At 53.0% G+C, this 16,388-nt stretch overlaps 1 protein-coding gene across 3 annotated transcripts in view; it reads left to right on the top strand.

Annotated features, from left to right (window-relative positions):
* The window catches only part of ncoa2 (nuclear receptor coactivator 2), a 39,707-nt gene that overhangs the window by 4,490 nt on the left and 18,829 nt on the right, over positions 1 to 16,388 (top strand). For all 3 annotated transcript variants that reach the window (XM_023794657.2, XM_023794655.2, XM_023794656.2), the window contains exons 2-3: positions 14,864 to 14,971; positions 15,301 to 15,473. In XM_023794657.2, coding sequence (XP_023650425.2) covers positions 14,883 to 14,971; positions 15,301 to 15,473 — 262 coding nt within the window. In that variant the 5' untranslated portion in view covers positions 14,864 to 14,882. The remainder of the gene's footprint in view (positions 1 to 14,863; positions 14,972 to 15,300; positions 15,474 to 16,388) is intronic.

The following is a 16,388-nucleotide window of genomic DNA, read 5'->3' as shown; positions in this document are numbered from 1 at the left end:
GGCCGGCGCCCCATTCCTCCGGGCAGCGCTACCGTGACGCGCCCGGGCCTTGAAACTACATAATCAAGTCTCAGCTTACGTGTTTATGGGGTTCATACGCGCAGGAGGGGTAAAGGTTACAACGTGTGTGAGTGTGTGTGTGGACGGGTTCGTGTGTTCAAGGGTGTAGGAACCAGGGTGAACCCCTCTATCCCCCAATATTTAATTTGCCTCCCCCCCCCCCCCCCCCCCAAAAAAAAAATAGACCTTTACATTTAAATTGTTTTATCCCCCCAGTCTCATTCTTCTATGGCCATGTGTCTTTGTGTGTGTGACTGAGAGGATGTGTAGCCAGATTGCCACATTTTCCATGACTGTAAAACGGCACACTGTTGTGTTCAGAAAGCAGTTTTTATGGCAGTTTTGGGGGTTAATTTAATAATAAAATTATTCAACGGGTAGTATTCCAGGCTCAGGGGTTTGAAACTGGCCTCTGCTATATGTCCCCCTCTCTTGCTCTGTGTGCCCTGTGATGTGCCCCCCTCCCCTCCCCTCCCCATCCCCTCCACGAGTGGGAATTTCTCAACCAGTAAGACCCTGAGTGACACCCTTAGGTATCACTCTTTGATAACAATGATTATAATCACTATGACTATTGCTCATGCTACACTTTGTAGCCTTTGTTGAAGTGACCTGTACTTTTTGTTTGATGTACAGCTTCATACTCAACATCCTCACCCAATATAAGCTGTTAATATTTACTTGGTTGCTGGTGTAATAATAACTCATTTAATGCTCAGTGCACTTAAAATTGTTTGGTTGGCAGAAGCTCCAGCTTATAGATGTGACCATTTTAAGGGGATTTGTGATCGAAGCTCCACCATTTGTTTCCCATCCCAGTCCTTGGGGACCCCAGGGAGTCCACATTTTTGCTCCCTCCCAGCTCCCGGGGACAGAAGGTAGTGTTTTCATTACTTGATCATTGTGTGCCTGATGGTCCTCTGGAGACTTTTAAGGGATGGTTAGTGGCGCCGGGTTCGAACGGGACAGCACCATCTTCCATACTTCATTTTAAAAAACGACAGTCACGTGTTACGACACGTTAGCAGAATGGAGTACTTAAGTGTCTTGCGATAATGAGAACAAGAGCAGCAGAGTTTCCCATAGGAGAGTGGAATCAAGGGTGATGAATCTAAGTGCCTGGACCTTAAGTGGGATCTGAGCCTTGCTGATGTGCTCCTTACAGGCCGAACACCTGACCTTGCTTGTCCTTAAACATTTTGCCGGACACGTGAACATCCAGCTTGGCCTGCCTCGGAGGCATTGGCGGAGCATCTCCACCGACGCACAGCTTTTAACGTTTCGTGGGTTCTGACGGTCTGGTGCCATCCAGCCTGACTGAGATGGATGTGTCGTTTCCAGATGGAAACCCAGAAAGGATCTGTCCTGTTGAATGAGGCCTTGGGTCCACATTGCCAACCATCATTTTAAAGCTGAACTGCTACTTAACAGGACAGTGAAAAGCAGTGTAAATGTTTGTAAACGTGAAGCAGAAGTATCTTCTAAGATATGGCAGGTGTATCCTCCCTTTTCGGGCTGTCCCGCTGCGGGGGCATGCGCTGCCCCTCAATACGTGTCGGGCCGAGCCGGGCTTGACCTTTGGATCTGTCGTGGTATTTGTGTTAGAGCATATTGCTCAAGCGGGGGAGGTCGTGGTGTGATGCGGACAGATCTGTTCACCAGAGACACTGAAATTCCCGCTTACCGAAAGTTCAGGGTGTAAAAGCAGCACGTGTTCTTTCTGAAGCAACAACAACAACAACAACACACACACACACACACACACACACACACACACACACACACACACGTGTATGCCTCTTCCGGGCTTCCAGAACGTCACCTTCGTCGTCACTGCTTTGTCATTCCACCAGCATCGAGTACCGGAGTGGGGGTCTGCATCGCTGTCAGTGCTAGCAGTTGGAAATAAAAACCAGATCCACACCTGCTTAAACCAAAATAAATGTGTAGAGGAATGTGCTCCAGTGCTGGGCCGGGCGAGCTCATAGTGTGAGCCGGAGTTAAGCTGCTTACCAAACTCCTTCATCGCTTTAGTAGAGTTTCACAATGTGAGTGATGTCAGTTTCGTCCGTTCGGGGTTTGAGGTGGGGATTCTTTCTTTTTTCCCCCTGCTTTTTGCATTGGTGGGTATAGAGGCAGAACACAGTTTCCCCAGTTCCTGTAAATCATTCTGCTTGTGTTACCAGGGTCCATGTTGGCCTAGTTGGATGAGCTCACTCCTAAGGATGTGTAGGTCATGCGAGTAGCCATGCGATGGGCGTTTCTGCCACGGTTCACACGGCACCAAATTGCATTTTCATAAAGGTGCAGAATCCATATAGTCGTGTGGGTAACTTGTTTTCCGTAATTCTGACGAGCCACTCTGTTCCCGCGGCTGTAAGGCAAGCTGTGAAGGGCTGAAGGCCTCAGATTGGCACAGCAGCCTCGCGTGTGTGGCCCAGCGGGTCACACTGTGCCTGTAATCAGAAGATTGTTGGTTCGAATCCCAGGATCGGCAGAGTGATTGGATGACCTAGCAGAGCAGCTGCAGGCTGGCTATAGTGACTGCAGAGGAATAAACGCAATATGCCATGGGGCAAATTTCTGCTTACAATGTGTGCAATTTATCATTGGAATGCCGCAAATCCCAGGCGTAAACAGGCTTGTACCTGTCCGAGTGGACGGGAGGGCGAGGCCTAGATGTGCGGAGGATATCGGTCCGGTGCTCAGGCACAGACACCAGGGAGAAGCAGCCGCTCTGCCAGTGGCCAGTGTGCTGGAGGGGGCTGTGTTTCCGGGGCTGTGTCACTCACTGCAGTGTCTGCTTGCCTTTATCATTAATTCCCATTAATTAATTAGTTAACAGTGGGTCACCTAATTCACAGAGCAATTCTGAAATCGCGCTGCCCCAATTTCCAGTTCCGTGTCGGGTTTGCGGGGTGCCCCGTTTTGCCCGGGAAGGTTTCTGAGATCTGCTCGCCCCAGCAGCGCTGACGAGTCTGGGCAGTGGTTAGGGTTAGTGCCAGCTTGAATCACTGCTAACTGGTTTCACCTGCTCACTGCCATCAAAATGCCGGAGTGAAGCTGGTGGCATTTCGTGATTCAGACCCGCATCTCTCTCCCGGCCGCAAGCAGATCTTTAGCTAAACCCATTTCATTAGTGACACAGGTGCAAACTTCTCTCACTGCAATTAAAAAATATCTGTTTGTGGTTCGTGATCCTCGATGCTACTGTATTATCAATATTTTGGTGTCTAATTAGCATACAGTTACAGCAGTGGTTATCGGTGTGAGACGCGCAGAATGGGGGTGTCCCCTCCCTGCTCCCGCTCCGGATGGCTCTCGTACTGGGGTTCCGGCTCGTACCCTCGGTCGTCTGTGGCTTCACTGTAAACCTCAGCACACGGAGACGCTCGGATGATTGCACTGCTTTGGCTGCTACTTTATCTCGCCGTCTCTTGGTGGCCCTCCCCTGCTCCCCGTTCATCCTGACACTCACTTCAGGGTGGTGCCATGAAAAGAAGCCTGCCGTGCACCTGGCACGATCCCTGGGTCGGGGGTGGGGGGGGAAACCACCCCGCTGCCCTTAAATGCCCCCAGTAGTGCATGCACATGCAGCAGGGTGACCCAATACCTAAACACAGATTCCTCTCAAGTTTGTTTTGCAGCTCAAACTCCGCTGTGTACCTTGAGTTTCTCCGTCTCTCTCCTTTTACGGTCATTGGCCATTTAGGCAAACAATAGTTAAGGTTTAACCAGTAAATTTTGAAAGAATTCCCCCTGTTTTGCCCTTTAGCTGGTGTCAGCCGTCTCTCTGATTCTCCTTAATGTGGAGTCTCCCTCCTATTTGCTCGGCGTGTCCCGATAGGACCGAGCTCTGCTTTCAGCACTTTTCTGCTGTCGTCGTGAGGTGTGACCGTAACTGCAGTGACCACCCCTTTATTGCGCTTGAAAGTTGCAGCGGGCTCCTGGCGTTCCTTCACTGCATTTTTATCGTAGATTTTGAACGTCCACACGTGTTTTTAATGAAAAATAAGCCGCTCTCTCCGTCTGTGCCGTCCGCCCAGGGTCCCTTCCCCTGGGTCATGTCGGTCACGTCGCTCTCAAAGTAGCACGGTAACTTCCGGAGCCAAACTTACGGACACGTCAGCTGAGTCAGAGAGGTGGCTGCTGCTTTGGGTTTCGCTCACTGCACCCCGAGCTCTTCCCTGACCGTACACGGTCGGCCCGGCCAGGGATGGCAGTCCCGTCCCCACAACCACAGGCATGCGCTGTATTATGTGTCACTGAAATGTCACGTTCACATCTTAGTGGTATTCTGTCATTTTACCTGCTTTAGATAAGTTTAAAAAATGCTTCTGGAAACAAAACACGAATAGTTGCGAGGCTGTCAAGGAATTTATTGTATATCCGTGGCAAAGCTGTCAGTCTGGCTTCTGGGGAAATTACCAGAAAATACGTGTAGGTAATAAAATCCTGAAAGCGGTTTAAAATGTTTATGGGCACAGCTGGTGTGTGTAGCCCTGGGCTCACAAGTGTGCAGCATGCATGCACATCCCAGAGCGCAATCTGAGCACGTCAGCTGGGCGTCCCGTTTGTCTCCTGCACTCGCTTTGTTGGTGATGCCGATCTGCTGATGCAATTTTATTTCTTTGTTTTCTTTTTTTGTTTCGTTTTAAACAACCATAAAAAATGACTCCAGGCTGGTTTCTAATTCTCTCGTCCTCATGAGATCTGATTTAAAATGATTCACTTTCGTAAAATGCAGTTCTTTCTAGTCCAAATTGCCGGTTTGTCGTCTTAAACGGGGATCTCCGTAGCTGTAGCATTTCTGCCGTCCTTTTGATGAGATCGGTGTCGTCCCTTAAAATAACGTTTATTAAAGCAGAACTGATACATACTGAAAGTAACTGAATATGTGAAGTAAAAGCTGATATGCAGGAGCTCTCATTGGCTGCGGAGGGCACTGTTAAGCGGAGCTCCTATTGGCAATTGGCAGCGGGGGGCACTGGAAGGCGGAGCTCATATTGGTGATTGGCAGCGGAGGGCACTGGAAGGCGGAGCTCATATTGGTGATTGGCGGCGGAGGGCACTGGAAGGCGGAGCTCATATTGGTGATTGGCGGCGGAGGGCACTGGAAGGCGGAGCTCATATTGGTTTTTGGCGGTGGAGGGCACTGGAAGGCGGAGCTCATATTGGTGATTGGCGACGGAGGGCACTGGAAGGCGGAGCTCATATTGGTGATTGGCGGCGGAGGGCACTGGAAGGCGGAGCTCATATTGGTGATTGGCGGCGGAGGGCACTGGAAGGCGGAGCTCATATTGGTGATTGGCGGCGGAGGGCACTGGAAGGCGGAGCTCATATTGGTTTTTGGCGGTGGAGGGCACTGGAAGGCGGAGCTCATATTGGTGATTGGCGACGGAGGGCACTGGAAGGCGGAGCTGATATTGGTGATTGGTGGCGGAGGGCACTGGAAGGCGGAGCTCCTGTCATCTTGCGGTCCCGCTGGTCGACGTACCACCTAATTCGGCTGCCTTGCGCTGGCTGTCAGATGAAGCCTGTCTACCGACTGCATGCTCTTCACACTGATGTTATTTATATATATTAGAATCATTTTAAAGGAATTTGTTTTGGTGCCGGTGCTGGTTTGACCTGTGCAGAGGTGCAAAAGACAATAAATTGAATATAAAATAAGTATAAATACATAATTTTTTGCACCGTATTCACAGTTTCCTGCAGGAATGGAGTTGTGCTTACTGAAATCTGTTGTGTTGGTTCACCATATTTATACCATGTTAAAATGTCCCGCTTACCAGAGGCCCTTTGCGAGGCTCTCGCTCTTTCTGCTGTCCCCGTCATCACCCCCGTCTTCTGGCTGGTTAATGTTTGACTCCCCTCTCTCTCTGCCGCCTTTTTGTGCCGTAATTTGCACTAACGGTCCTCACTGATGTCTTTTATTTGATGTGGTTGGGGGTGGGGTGCCACTTGGTTGTACTGTGAACCTGCGGTCATCTGGCCGTGCCGATTCTGCCGGGCCGTGAGGTCAGGTCACCCCGACAGCCGCTTCACCTCCTCCCCCCAGACCTGCGTGTCCCTCTCAGAAAGTTGGGAGCCCCCACACCCCCTGCTCAGGGAGAGTCCCACTGCTTACTCAAACCATGGTTGAGACTATTGGTGTGCTGATGTCTCTGAGAGGAAGCCAATGGAGGGTCACCTCAAGGCCAGGATGGTGGGCTGGGGTTTGCACATTGTTTGAAGGTGAGAAGCGGTCAGATTTCCGCCAGGCGACCATAAACTCTGCACCGCTCCTGTAGATCTGCACTGTATCCCAAGGCTGTTCTGTCAGTGTCCATTCTCCTGCTTCAAAAGGGTGAGCTTGGGTTCTGCTGTGAGGTTTTGTCAGTTTAGGACAGCGACTGAGGGCTGCTTCACACTTACTACAGATGCGGCACAGCGGTACTGCGCACGCCATGTTGCTCGGCCGCCCGTGTCACCTGTTGTGCCAGCACGCCAGGCTACCGTGTACTTTGATGCTGGGGTGGCACTGTAGAGTCACGTTTATGAAGTGTGGCATGGATGTTGTATTAAAATGTAATGTCTTCCTGAAGGGAGCCGTGCATTGTGTGCTGTGTACGTGACGTGTGTTCCGGGTGGTACGCAGCGCAGCTCGTGGCGCTCACAGCGGTGTGCTATGGCGCGTCCAAAGTGGGTATAAACGAGCTCTGACCGGTTTTAACACCCTGCACTCCGTGTACTTTGCATGAAAGGGTTTTTTCCCAAGCAATGAAAAATATCAACAGTGTTCGATTTCCACCTCTGTTCTGTGTCTTGGAGTGTGTGGAGTTTGCATGATCCCCATCTTTCCTGATGGTTTCCTCTGGATGCTCCTGTTTCCTCCTGCAGTCGATCTCTGGATTTGTGCGTGTGTGTGTTCACAAGTACATGCACCCGCCCTGTCATGGACTGGCATCTTGTCCAGGGTGTCCCCTGCCTAGTGGCCTCTACTGCCTGGGAACCCAAATAATTGGTTAGCAGATGGGTGGATAAATAAACAATTCCATCCGCACAAATTGCCCAATACTATCAGGAATTTTAATAGGAATGATTTGCCTAGGTACCTGTTTACCTGATGCTGTGTAGTACACCCCATAATAGCAACATTGCAATATTGGACATTAAGTTCCAGATGCTGTATGAGTAGACTGGTGTCCATGGAGAATTGAAGGAGTGTTCCCCGTCCCCGTGAGGGTGGCGCATGCCCTGCGCCAGGCATGAGGTGTCCTGCTCTGAGCGGCATCTCCTCCTCGCGGTGCGTGTGCTGTTGTTCATCTGTTCCCTCTGCATGCTGAATGTGCAGGATCCGCATCCTCTTGGCACGCTCACAGCGTTCAGCGTGTGGCGAGTTTCTGTGCCGCTTTTTCGGAAAGGCCGGCAAAGGCTTTGCGTCCCTGTGGATTCGTCTCTGGCGTAGATTAGGGTGGTGTTTTTCATACCTTCTAGACATTTCACGCCAATATACGGTATATAATGGTATTTTAAAAAAAAAAAAAAACCCTGAATCACGTAGACTACGGTAATCTTCAGAATCGGAGATCAGTGAGGAAGCTGAGCTCTAGGGAAATGAGGAGACAGCTCCTTGTTATAGATTTGAAAAAAATCACCCTTGGTTTATCGACACCGCTGTCACTGCCTGATCTGCGGCCACATGCACGCTAGGTTTCATGTATGGACATGCACATGCTACGCAGTTTACGTCGCATTCACGGCACACTTTTTTTTTTGCGTGGCATTAACCTAAGCATGCGTATTATTCTTTGACTTTTTTGTGGGTACAGATCCCTTTAAGTGAGGCTCCAATTACCACTAACACTGCACACTACAATGCATCGCCTCAGTACAGCGTCTCCGTATTAGGGATCCTGAAGATGATATTTCTAAATACCGAGGTATACCGTCATAGCGCCCATGCCTACTCAGATGGGTCATCCTTTGTTGTCTTGGATGCAGTAACGACAGCGAGAGGCGGTTTCAGTGCTTAGGCTGGGGGGTTTGTGTGGGTGCCTGGGAATGAGCACGTAAGGCACATTAATCAGACGGGTGATGTTTACACTCTTCGGCCTTTTCATAAATCTGTTCCTTCATTAAGAGCTGCTTCGCTGGCCCTGCATCACGTGTGACTGTTTAAATGAAACGGGGCTTAAAGTGCCACCGCGCCTCTCCTCCCCCCCCCCCCCCCTCCCCCATCACCTGACTGAGGTGTGCGGGTGGATCGTCCCAGACTCTCAGTATGAGTGAGTCACAGCACGTGTCCGTATTGACTCAGCGCTCTCGGCCTGTGAGCGCCGTCCGCCGGCGTCACGTGATGCCAGGTCTCAGCTTCAGCTCTCCACCGCGGGAGCCCTGCGGAATCAGGGACGCCGTCTGCCATGTTCTCTGCTCTAGGTCCGGGAGCACGTGGTGGGATGGGGTGATTGAGGTGGGAGGGAGCTTCTTCATCAGGGTTTGATCCATCTACCCCATGATGGTTTGAAAGGTGCTGACGCGCCTTTTGTCCCACTCCGTTCATCCCAGTTCTCCCAGTCCAGTGGAGTGGTGGTCCCAGTTCCCTGGGTGTATTCGTGTGAGCCGCCTTTACGCCCCCATCCTGCGGGCTCCCTAGAACATCGATCCCCCCCGCTGCTGGATTAGAGCAGGGTTCCCGGAAACAGAACCAGGCACCGTGTGTTGGGGATGGGTGGGGCCAGGTCATTTCTCTGGGGGGTGCTGGGTGTTTGAGCACTTCTCTAACTAAAGCCACACTAGAACTTGAACCAAAACCCCAAAAGCTGAGCATCACATTAGTAGTGTCCCAGTGCATTGTGGGTAAATTGCCTTGTTTCTCCCACCGTGACAAAGCTCTGGAGGCAGGCCCTCTGTGTGTGTGTGTGTGACTGCCTCACACGGTTTTGTGAAGTTTATCATCCTTTCCCACACTCTTGCACTGTGTCATATGATTCGCTGCATAATGCCCCTGAAGGGGGATACACAGCACAGTGACTCTGAGAGTTGTCCTCTGGATAAGTGAGAGATATGGGGAAGGTTCTTCCCCGCTGAGTCACCAGCTCTCTGTTACGAGGCCATGACTGGGCAGTTCCTCGCTTGACTCGCTAAGTCCATCTCTGAATGACGATGGAAACCGAGATTATGTATGCGTCAGCTCTGCCTCTCGGCAGTTATTTTAAGATGATCGTATCGTAACTTGTGTTCCCCTCATAAGCAGTACCGAACTGCTGGCCTGTTTCTGTGTCCTCACTGTCTTACTCTGCGGCGCGTCACGCCCTGGATGACAGTATGTCCCTCGTGTGCACAGTCGGCCACACGCAAGAGGAACACTTGTCCTCTTGTGTGTTTGGTGGAAAACCTTATATGTTACCCCTCCCCCCGGTCATTTTGGTGGTGGGGGGGGGGGCTTATCTCACATTGTCCCTGTGCTTGTTTAGTGTGTCCTGGGTTTGCGAGGGGGCAAAGCTGCCATCTGATTCTTCTGTGTTAGCTGGATGGTACAGTCTAACAGCACGTTGCGGGGGGGTCGTCAGCCATAAGCGAATGCCGCGCTGTGTGATCACGCGACTGGTTGGCAGGAGCTGCTTTGGGGGGGCGGGGGGGCTCTGCAGCCTGATTGGCTAGGAGCAAGTAAACTTTTGACCCTGTATCAGTCGCAGTGGCACGTACAGATGGCAGGGTGAGGCCCCTCCCTCGCCCCCCCCCACTCCCTCCTGCTTGCATCGTGTTACAACCATGAGGGTCATGTGTGGGGGGGGGGGAGGCTCTGCCACACAGGACAGGCAGCCAGTCAGCCGAGCAGCTTGTGTGTGTGTGCGTGTGCATGTGTGCTTGTCAGCATGAACATGTGTGAGAGTGCGTTTGTGTGTGTGAGAGAGAGAATGTGTGTGTGTGCGTGCATCCGTGCCTGTCAGCATTTACATATGTGCGTGCGTGCGTGTGCAAGAGAGATATTATGTGTGTGACGGTCTGTAAGGGTGTGCGTGTGTGAGTGTGTGTGTCAGAGCATGAGTGTGCATATGTGTGAGCCTTCAGTATGTTCACAAAGCCAGCCTGAAGCATTATGAACATAAAAACCTAAATGTTTCCAGGTTTTACTGTGTTCTGTGCTCCTATCTGGACCCTTAATAATATCCGTGTGGTTACCGTTTGCCTACAGTTTAACCGCTTTGCTTGCTGCGTGTGTTAGCTGTGGTTCCGCTGGTCCGTGTCCCACGACACCCTGCCTTCTGCCCCTGTTCTGTCACGGCTCTGTCACTGTTCCGGTGCGAGTCAGGCAGTCTCTGGCAATGTTTCTGTGGAATCCCCCCATGTTCTCCCTGTGGTAAGATGGTGAGAGTTTCCTGCAGATCCATTCTGAGTGTTTGAATCAAAGTGAAATCATCTCCCTAATCCAGGAATCAAGATGGTGAGTTCAGACATGTTTTTCCCCCTTTCTAATTACTTAACGAGCATAATTAACAAGGCGTTCTCCATGCCGTCATCTAATAAGCCTGGAACTAACCCAGGAGTGGGTTCTGGGCCTGTGGGCTTTTTGGCCCTCATTAATATGCAAATAAAGTGTACCTCATTAATATGTTAATGAAACCCAGCTCATTAATATGCTAATGAAGCTTACCCGACGCTCTCCTCCTTCCCATAGCTGTTCTCTTGTGGCAGTTTCGTTCAGCATGTGCCGTCCTCCGCCTTTGTCACTCTAGGCTGATGGGGCGCTATGCCTCTATTAACTGGAGGAATCTCTGCTTGACCTGCTGGCTCCGGGACACCTTGGTGGTGGCCTAAAGTCTTGTGGAAAATGTCACGCCTGTCCGCATTAGAATTCAGCACCAGTATGGGTTGCGCGTGTGATCCGTCATGCTGCTGATGATCACTGATGCCGTTGAACATTTTTATTTTAATTTTTTCCATAGGACATCACACTGGAGAAGCTTAACAGGCTACAAAATTAGGGTTAACTGCAATAACAAAAAGCACATTTTAAGTTTTAATATATTCCTGTTTCACATTTCATTCCTTGCTACCAGCCTTGTTTAGTCCATTTTAAAGTTTGTGTCTGAGGTGACGGCACCGTAAACGTGTCTAAACCTGACAGAAATGACCCTGTCTCTCCCTGTAAGCACCAGGGCCACCAGGGGGTGGTAGCGAGGCCAAGGGCTAGAGGGGTCTGCCGTCACGTCCCGATTGCCACCTTCACGCAACATCTAGTGGATGATTATTGTTAACTCTGAGAAAGCTACTGACTGGCCGGGAGGGACCTCTGTCACATTGACAGCTTTCAGTAGAAGCTTGCGTATGAAAGCTCAGTGTTTCTGACCTCAGCTCGGCTCTGTGGTGGTGCGTAACCTCTGGTTAACGAGTGCGTCCTGGCGCAGGGCCTGCGGCTGCTGACAGATTTTTGGGCTGCCGGCAGGCTGGCCGTGCGCCACGGTTGACTGTGACCAGATACTTGCGGAGGGGGTTGTGACCCCATACCCTCCTGGACGTGCTCTGCGCTCCCTAGCAGCACCCGTCCCCTATGCAGGGGCAGTGATGATTGATGATGTCATTGGGTTGTGGTGGTGAAGCCGGCGTGGGGGGATTCCCATGTCATTCTCCATGAGGAATGAGCCACTTCTTGTGCAATCACGTAGGCGTCATGTCACTTTCACGTGGACGATGAAAGGGTCCTTATTCCGTCTCGCTCCGAGTTTGGCGCGAGTCTCCCGGAAGCTCCCACAACCTTAATGACCGTGGGAAAGGTTCCTTAGCTGCACTGTGAGATCGCGCCGAGGGCCTGGCTGCACCGGGGGGCGCCGTTCCTGTGGCCACGGGGTCGTCCATTGTGGCCTTTGTGACATGTGACAAAAGGGGGGGCCCATCATACCGTTCAAAAGGACGCTGACAGAACCTGCTGGAACCTTCTCTGCAGGCCTGCTTTATGCTGGGGGAGGGGCAGGAGGGGCGCTTATCTGTAGGGGAGGTGGGGGTAGTGTGTGTGTGATGCGTGTCCCCCCCTCTGGTGATGTGGCCTGGGGTGGGAGATTCCGTCAGGTGTGTGTCAGAGAGTGAGGATGTGTGTGTCTAAGTGTCCATCCTAGGCAGTACGCTGTGTCTGTCTGGCTTGGAGATCAGGACCAGCATCGCTGTCCCGAATCACACCAGCAGCTTCAGAAGCCCCCCCCCCCCCCAGCGTGATGGCGAGGGTGCTCAGCCGTACCTTGCATGTTCTTGCATGGCTGCGTGTTTCGGCACGCAGATCCAATGCGGTCGATGATTCCATTGCGCCCGTCACGTGTATCTTTTCGGGGGGCCGGTTGGTCATCCATCACCCGGGGGGGTCCCGTCCTGCATCTGCACCCCCTCTTTGGGCCTGGGGGGGCTTTTGTTCATTTCTTTCCCTGCCTGTGTGGTTCACACGGTCAGGTCGTCCTTTTGTACGAAAGCCCGCTTTTGGGGGTGGGGTAGGGTTCTCTCATCAGCTCCCCCGGGTGTCACTGATTGTCTGGCCTGCAGCCCCTGGTGCCGCGGGGACAGCCTGGGCAGAACTGACCTCAGATCAGCGGCCAGCCCTGATGGGCAGTGTGCCGTTTCGTTTACCCTGTGAGGCACCCTTGTGACCCCTGCAGTGCGCCCCCGTCAGGACACAGCAGGATTTTGTGATCATGCCGGCAGGACAGTTCCTTTGTGCCTTCGACTGAGGACAGCCGGCGTCCGTCTTGTATGATCTTCCTCTCACAGGACCCCCCCCCCCCCCCCCCGCCCCCCCCACAAACATACAGGAGCAGCCTGTCTCTGCCGGCACTGCTCTCCCGGTGTGCAGTCCGGCTTATGCTCAGCACTGTGCTGTGGTTTCCCGGAATCCAGCGGTTTGTGGGCGGTCCTGTTTCCCCCCCGCCCCCCCGACACTCCCCCACTCCCTCTGTCCCCTGCACTCAGCCGCTCTGCCCCCCCGTCCCCACAGAGCCCACCAGTGTAAAACATTCATGACGGCGATCGGCTTACGGTAAGTGGAGGCGGTCCTACAAGCCGGCGCTCGCTGCCAGCCACTTTAAGGCCATTACTGCCCGGTAATCGTAGTACAGGCCGGGGTGGGGGTGTGCCCCCTGGGACCAGGGTGAGGATCCTGATGCCATACAGCGGCCTGTTTTAGCACCCGCCCCCCTTGCTGTGCGTCCGCCCCCTTTGCTTAGAGCCCGCCCCCCCCTCGCTGTGGCCGGCCGCTTCACAGAGTTTTGGATGGGAAGGTCACGTTATCACATGCGTGTGGTCTAGCAGGGTCACGTATGTGTTGGGCATTTAACACAGGTTGAGCGTGCTACTGACTTCAGCTAAACGGGAGGTTTTCACAGAACTGTTCTCAGAGTGTGTGAGTTTGGTGCAGTGTAGCCGTTGTGGTTTGGCGGGGGGTCAGTTTTCGTGGCCCGAGGCCCCCTGTGAACGGGCATGAAAACGTGAGTTTCCACGCTCGGTCCTGGTGTCTTTCAAAAGGCGTTTCTCACTACACTTACCACACTTGATGTGAGCTTTTAGCCAGTGGCCGATGAGTGTCGTCAGGGTTCAGGTGGTAACGTCGCGAGCAGATCCAGTGCCCAGCCTCAATGTCAGTGGGGCCTGAGCCGACCCGCGTTCCCACGCCACTCGTGCCGGAGCCTGCAGCGCCACCTACAGCCTGCCCTCCACCTCTTAGCATCACTCGATTGGCTGCTCAATGAACACAAATTATTTAATTCAGGTGGTGATCCCACTCACTGGGGGTGGGGGGATAGGTGGTGATATCATGCAGTTTTAGTAGACATTAATGCTCTCTCACGCCCCTTTGCTGGTCATGCCTCGTCGGTGCACCTCGTAACGAAGGCGTCCTGCTCCGGCTACAGCTAGGGGGCGCCGTCACGTCACACGGCCTGTCAGTGTAGGGCTGCCCCCCTGTTTGTGTGCCTGTGGCTTTTGAATGGTGATGGTTTGGTTTATGGTGACGCAGTTTGTAACCAGCCGCTTCATACGGGTTGCCTGCGGTTAGCTCTTAAACTTCGGTCTTCAGCAGTGTGGTTGTTAATTCTATATGTGTGTGTGTGTGTGTGTGTGTGTGTGTGTGTGTGTGTGTGCGCGCGCGCACGCCCGTACGCCCGTGCTGGCTTACATTGAATCCATGCCTGATCCCTGCAGCCGTCTCTTTCAGCTTCTCTGGCCGTTCTCCCTCACCGCTGCCTAGGCAACCACAGCCACCCTGCGTTGTGTAAAGGCTCATGTGAGAAACGTGTGACCAATGGAACAGCGGGCAGGGCGAGGAAGCGGGTTCTGCGCAGGCCCATGTGCCGGGCCTCTGTAGAATGTCACGTGACCAGCGACACATTCTGACCCCTCATTCCCAACAGGATGCATCCCCTCGGTCACATGGGGATTCTTCGGTTATGTCACATGTAACGACACCCCCCCCGGGGGTGAAATGAGGAATCTCACTCGCACAGATAGTGCAGAGTCCCCAACCTCACCAGGGAGGCCCTGAAGTGGTCTGGGGGTGTCAGGGTATGAGAACACGCATGGATTTCTAGCCGGCCAGGCTGAGGGGGCCGATGTGGACCAGTCATGCCCAAAAAGCAGAGTCACTAACGCCTTTAACAAATTGCATTGTTGGGAAAATGCAACTGAATGGCTCCAATTGTGTAAGTTACTAATGGGATCTGTAGGGAAACCTTTTCCCTGAGCGGACCGACATGGGCTGAGTTGGGCTGGCCGGGCTGAACAGGGTGACCCACTTCCACAGGGATCTAAGCCGCACTCCCTCTCCTCTGCTCTCCCTCCGCAGTCGCTGATATGTGCTGAAGATGAGCAGTGGCAGTGACCACGCCTCCGACCCCTCGAGGGCGGAGTCCCGCAAGCGTAAGGAGGGTCCGACTGACCACCTAGGACCCAGGTAAGTGTCGATCTCGCCGTTTCTTCCTGACCGGACAAGGGGCTTTATTTCTGTTCCTGAGTAGCGTCTCTTTTCAACTGAAGCGCTGTTGGCCCGGCTGGGGGGCGGGGACGGGGAAGGGGTAATGATGATGTCATCACCCTTCCTTTACATGAACATAAACAGCCTCGGAGCACAGCTTCGATGTGATTCGGCGGGTATCCCCGACCATGTCCCCTCAGTGGCCCAGATTGACACGATGTTGGCACGTCACAGACACGCCACTCTGTCGGTTTAATAAGCCAAGTTCTTTATTCTGTGGTTCCCCCCCCCCCCCCCCGTGTCCACAGCCCCAAACGCACCATTGAGCGGCGGAACCGCGAGCATGAAAATAAGTACATCGAGGAGCTGGCCGAGCTGATCTTCGCCAACTTCAGCGACATCGACAACTTCAACGTCAAGCCCGACAAATGCGCCATCCTCAAGGAGACCGTCAAGCAGATCCGCCAGATCAAGGAGCAAGGTAACGGGGACCGCTGTGTTGAGAGGTTGACTGTAACGTGTGATGTCACTCCATCTGGACTCGCGGGCGGTGGTTCAGGTTTGGCTGGGTCCTGGTCCAGTTCTCTGGTCAATGGCTGGCCCTGTTCTCAGGCTAGTGCCTGATCGTGGGGTTTGCTAGGGGTCTTGGGGTTGAGCCAGCTCCCTGGAGGCTGTTTGTGATTCACGGTTAGGAGGTGGGTGCGTCACTGCGGGCGGCGTCATTCCAGGCGGTGTGATGCAAACGTGTAGCGCCAGCGCAGTGACACCTACAGTCCCCCCAGCGGGATTGCGATCAGGGTCCCTCTCATGCTCACCAGAGTGTGTGGGCTCTCTGCGAGCGGCCCCAGGGAGGCACGGACCTGCCATCCTGTTCCATTCCCTTTTCCAGCTCAGTTTCTCAGCGCTCTTCGCCGATGTCGACGAGCACCGCTGCTCAGGCTGCTGCTCTTCTGCCGTCCACTTCACCTAATTAGTATCCCTGGCAACCGTGCCTTTGCTGGCCTGTTTGGATTCGTGGCGCTTTGGGTAATTAGGCTGACGTTTCCTTCGAATGTCCCTGCTGTGCCTCTGCAGAAATGATTGAGTTCTAATTTTATCGGTTTTTGAAAATCACTAATCAGATGTCAGTAGCATGGGAAGCTTAGTAATTTGGAGTTTTTCAGATTTTTTTCTTGTATAAATTTTTGCCTTCAGTATAGAATGCTGTAGGTGTTTCGGAATAGCACTGCCTTATATGATGCAGCTTTGTGTGCTGACGCAGTGGAGGATCGCGCTTGTTCTCCTTTGCATGGTATTTCAGTGTGATTCGCTTGGGAAGGCCGGCACGTTGACCTTGTTCCAGGATGCTCTCCTACTCTACACGGGCTCCTTAGCCTCTCTGACACGGGCTTCCGTC

This window comes from Paramormyrops kingsleyae, chromosome 15, assembly GCF_048594095.1.
Source record: "Paramormyrops kingsleyae isolate MSU_618 chromosome 15, PKINGS_0.4, whole genome shotgun sequence".
Taxonomy (NCBI): Eukaryota; Metazoa; Chordata; class Actinopteri; order Osteoglossiformes; family Mormyridae; genus Paramormyrops; species Paramormyrops kingsleyae.
The sequence above is the reverse complement of the archived record's forward strand: the minus strand, read 5'-3'. Positions and strand labels throughout refer to the sequence as shown.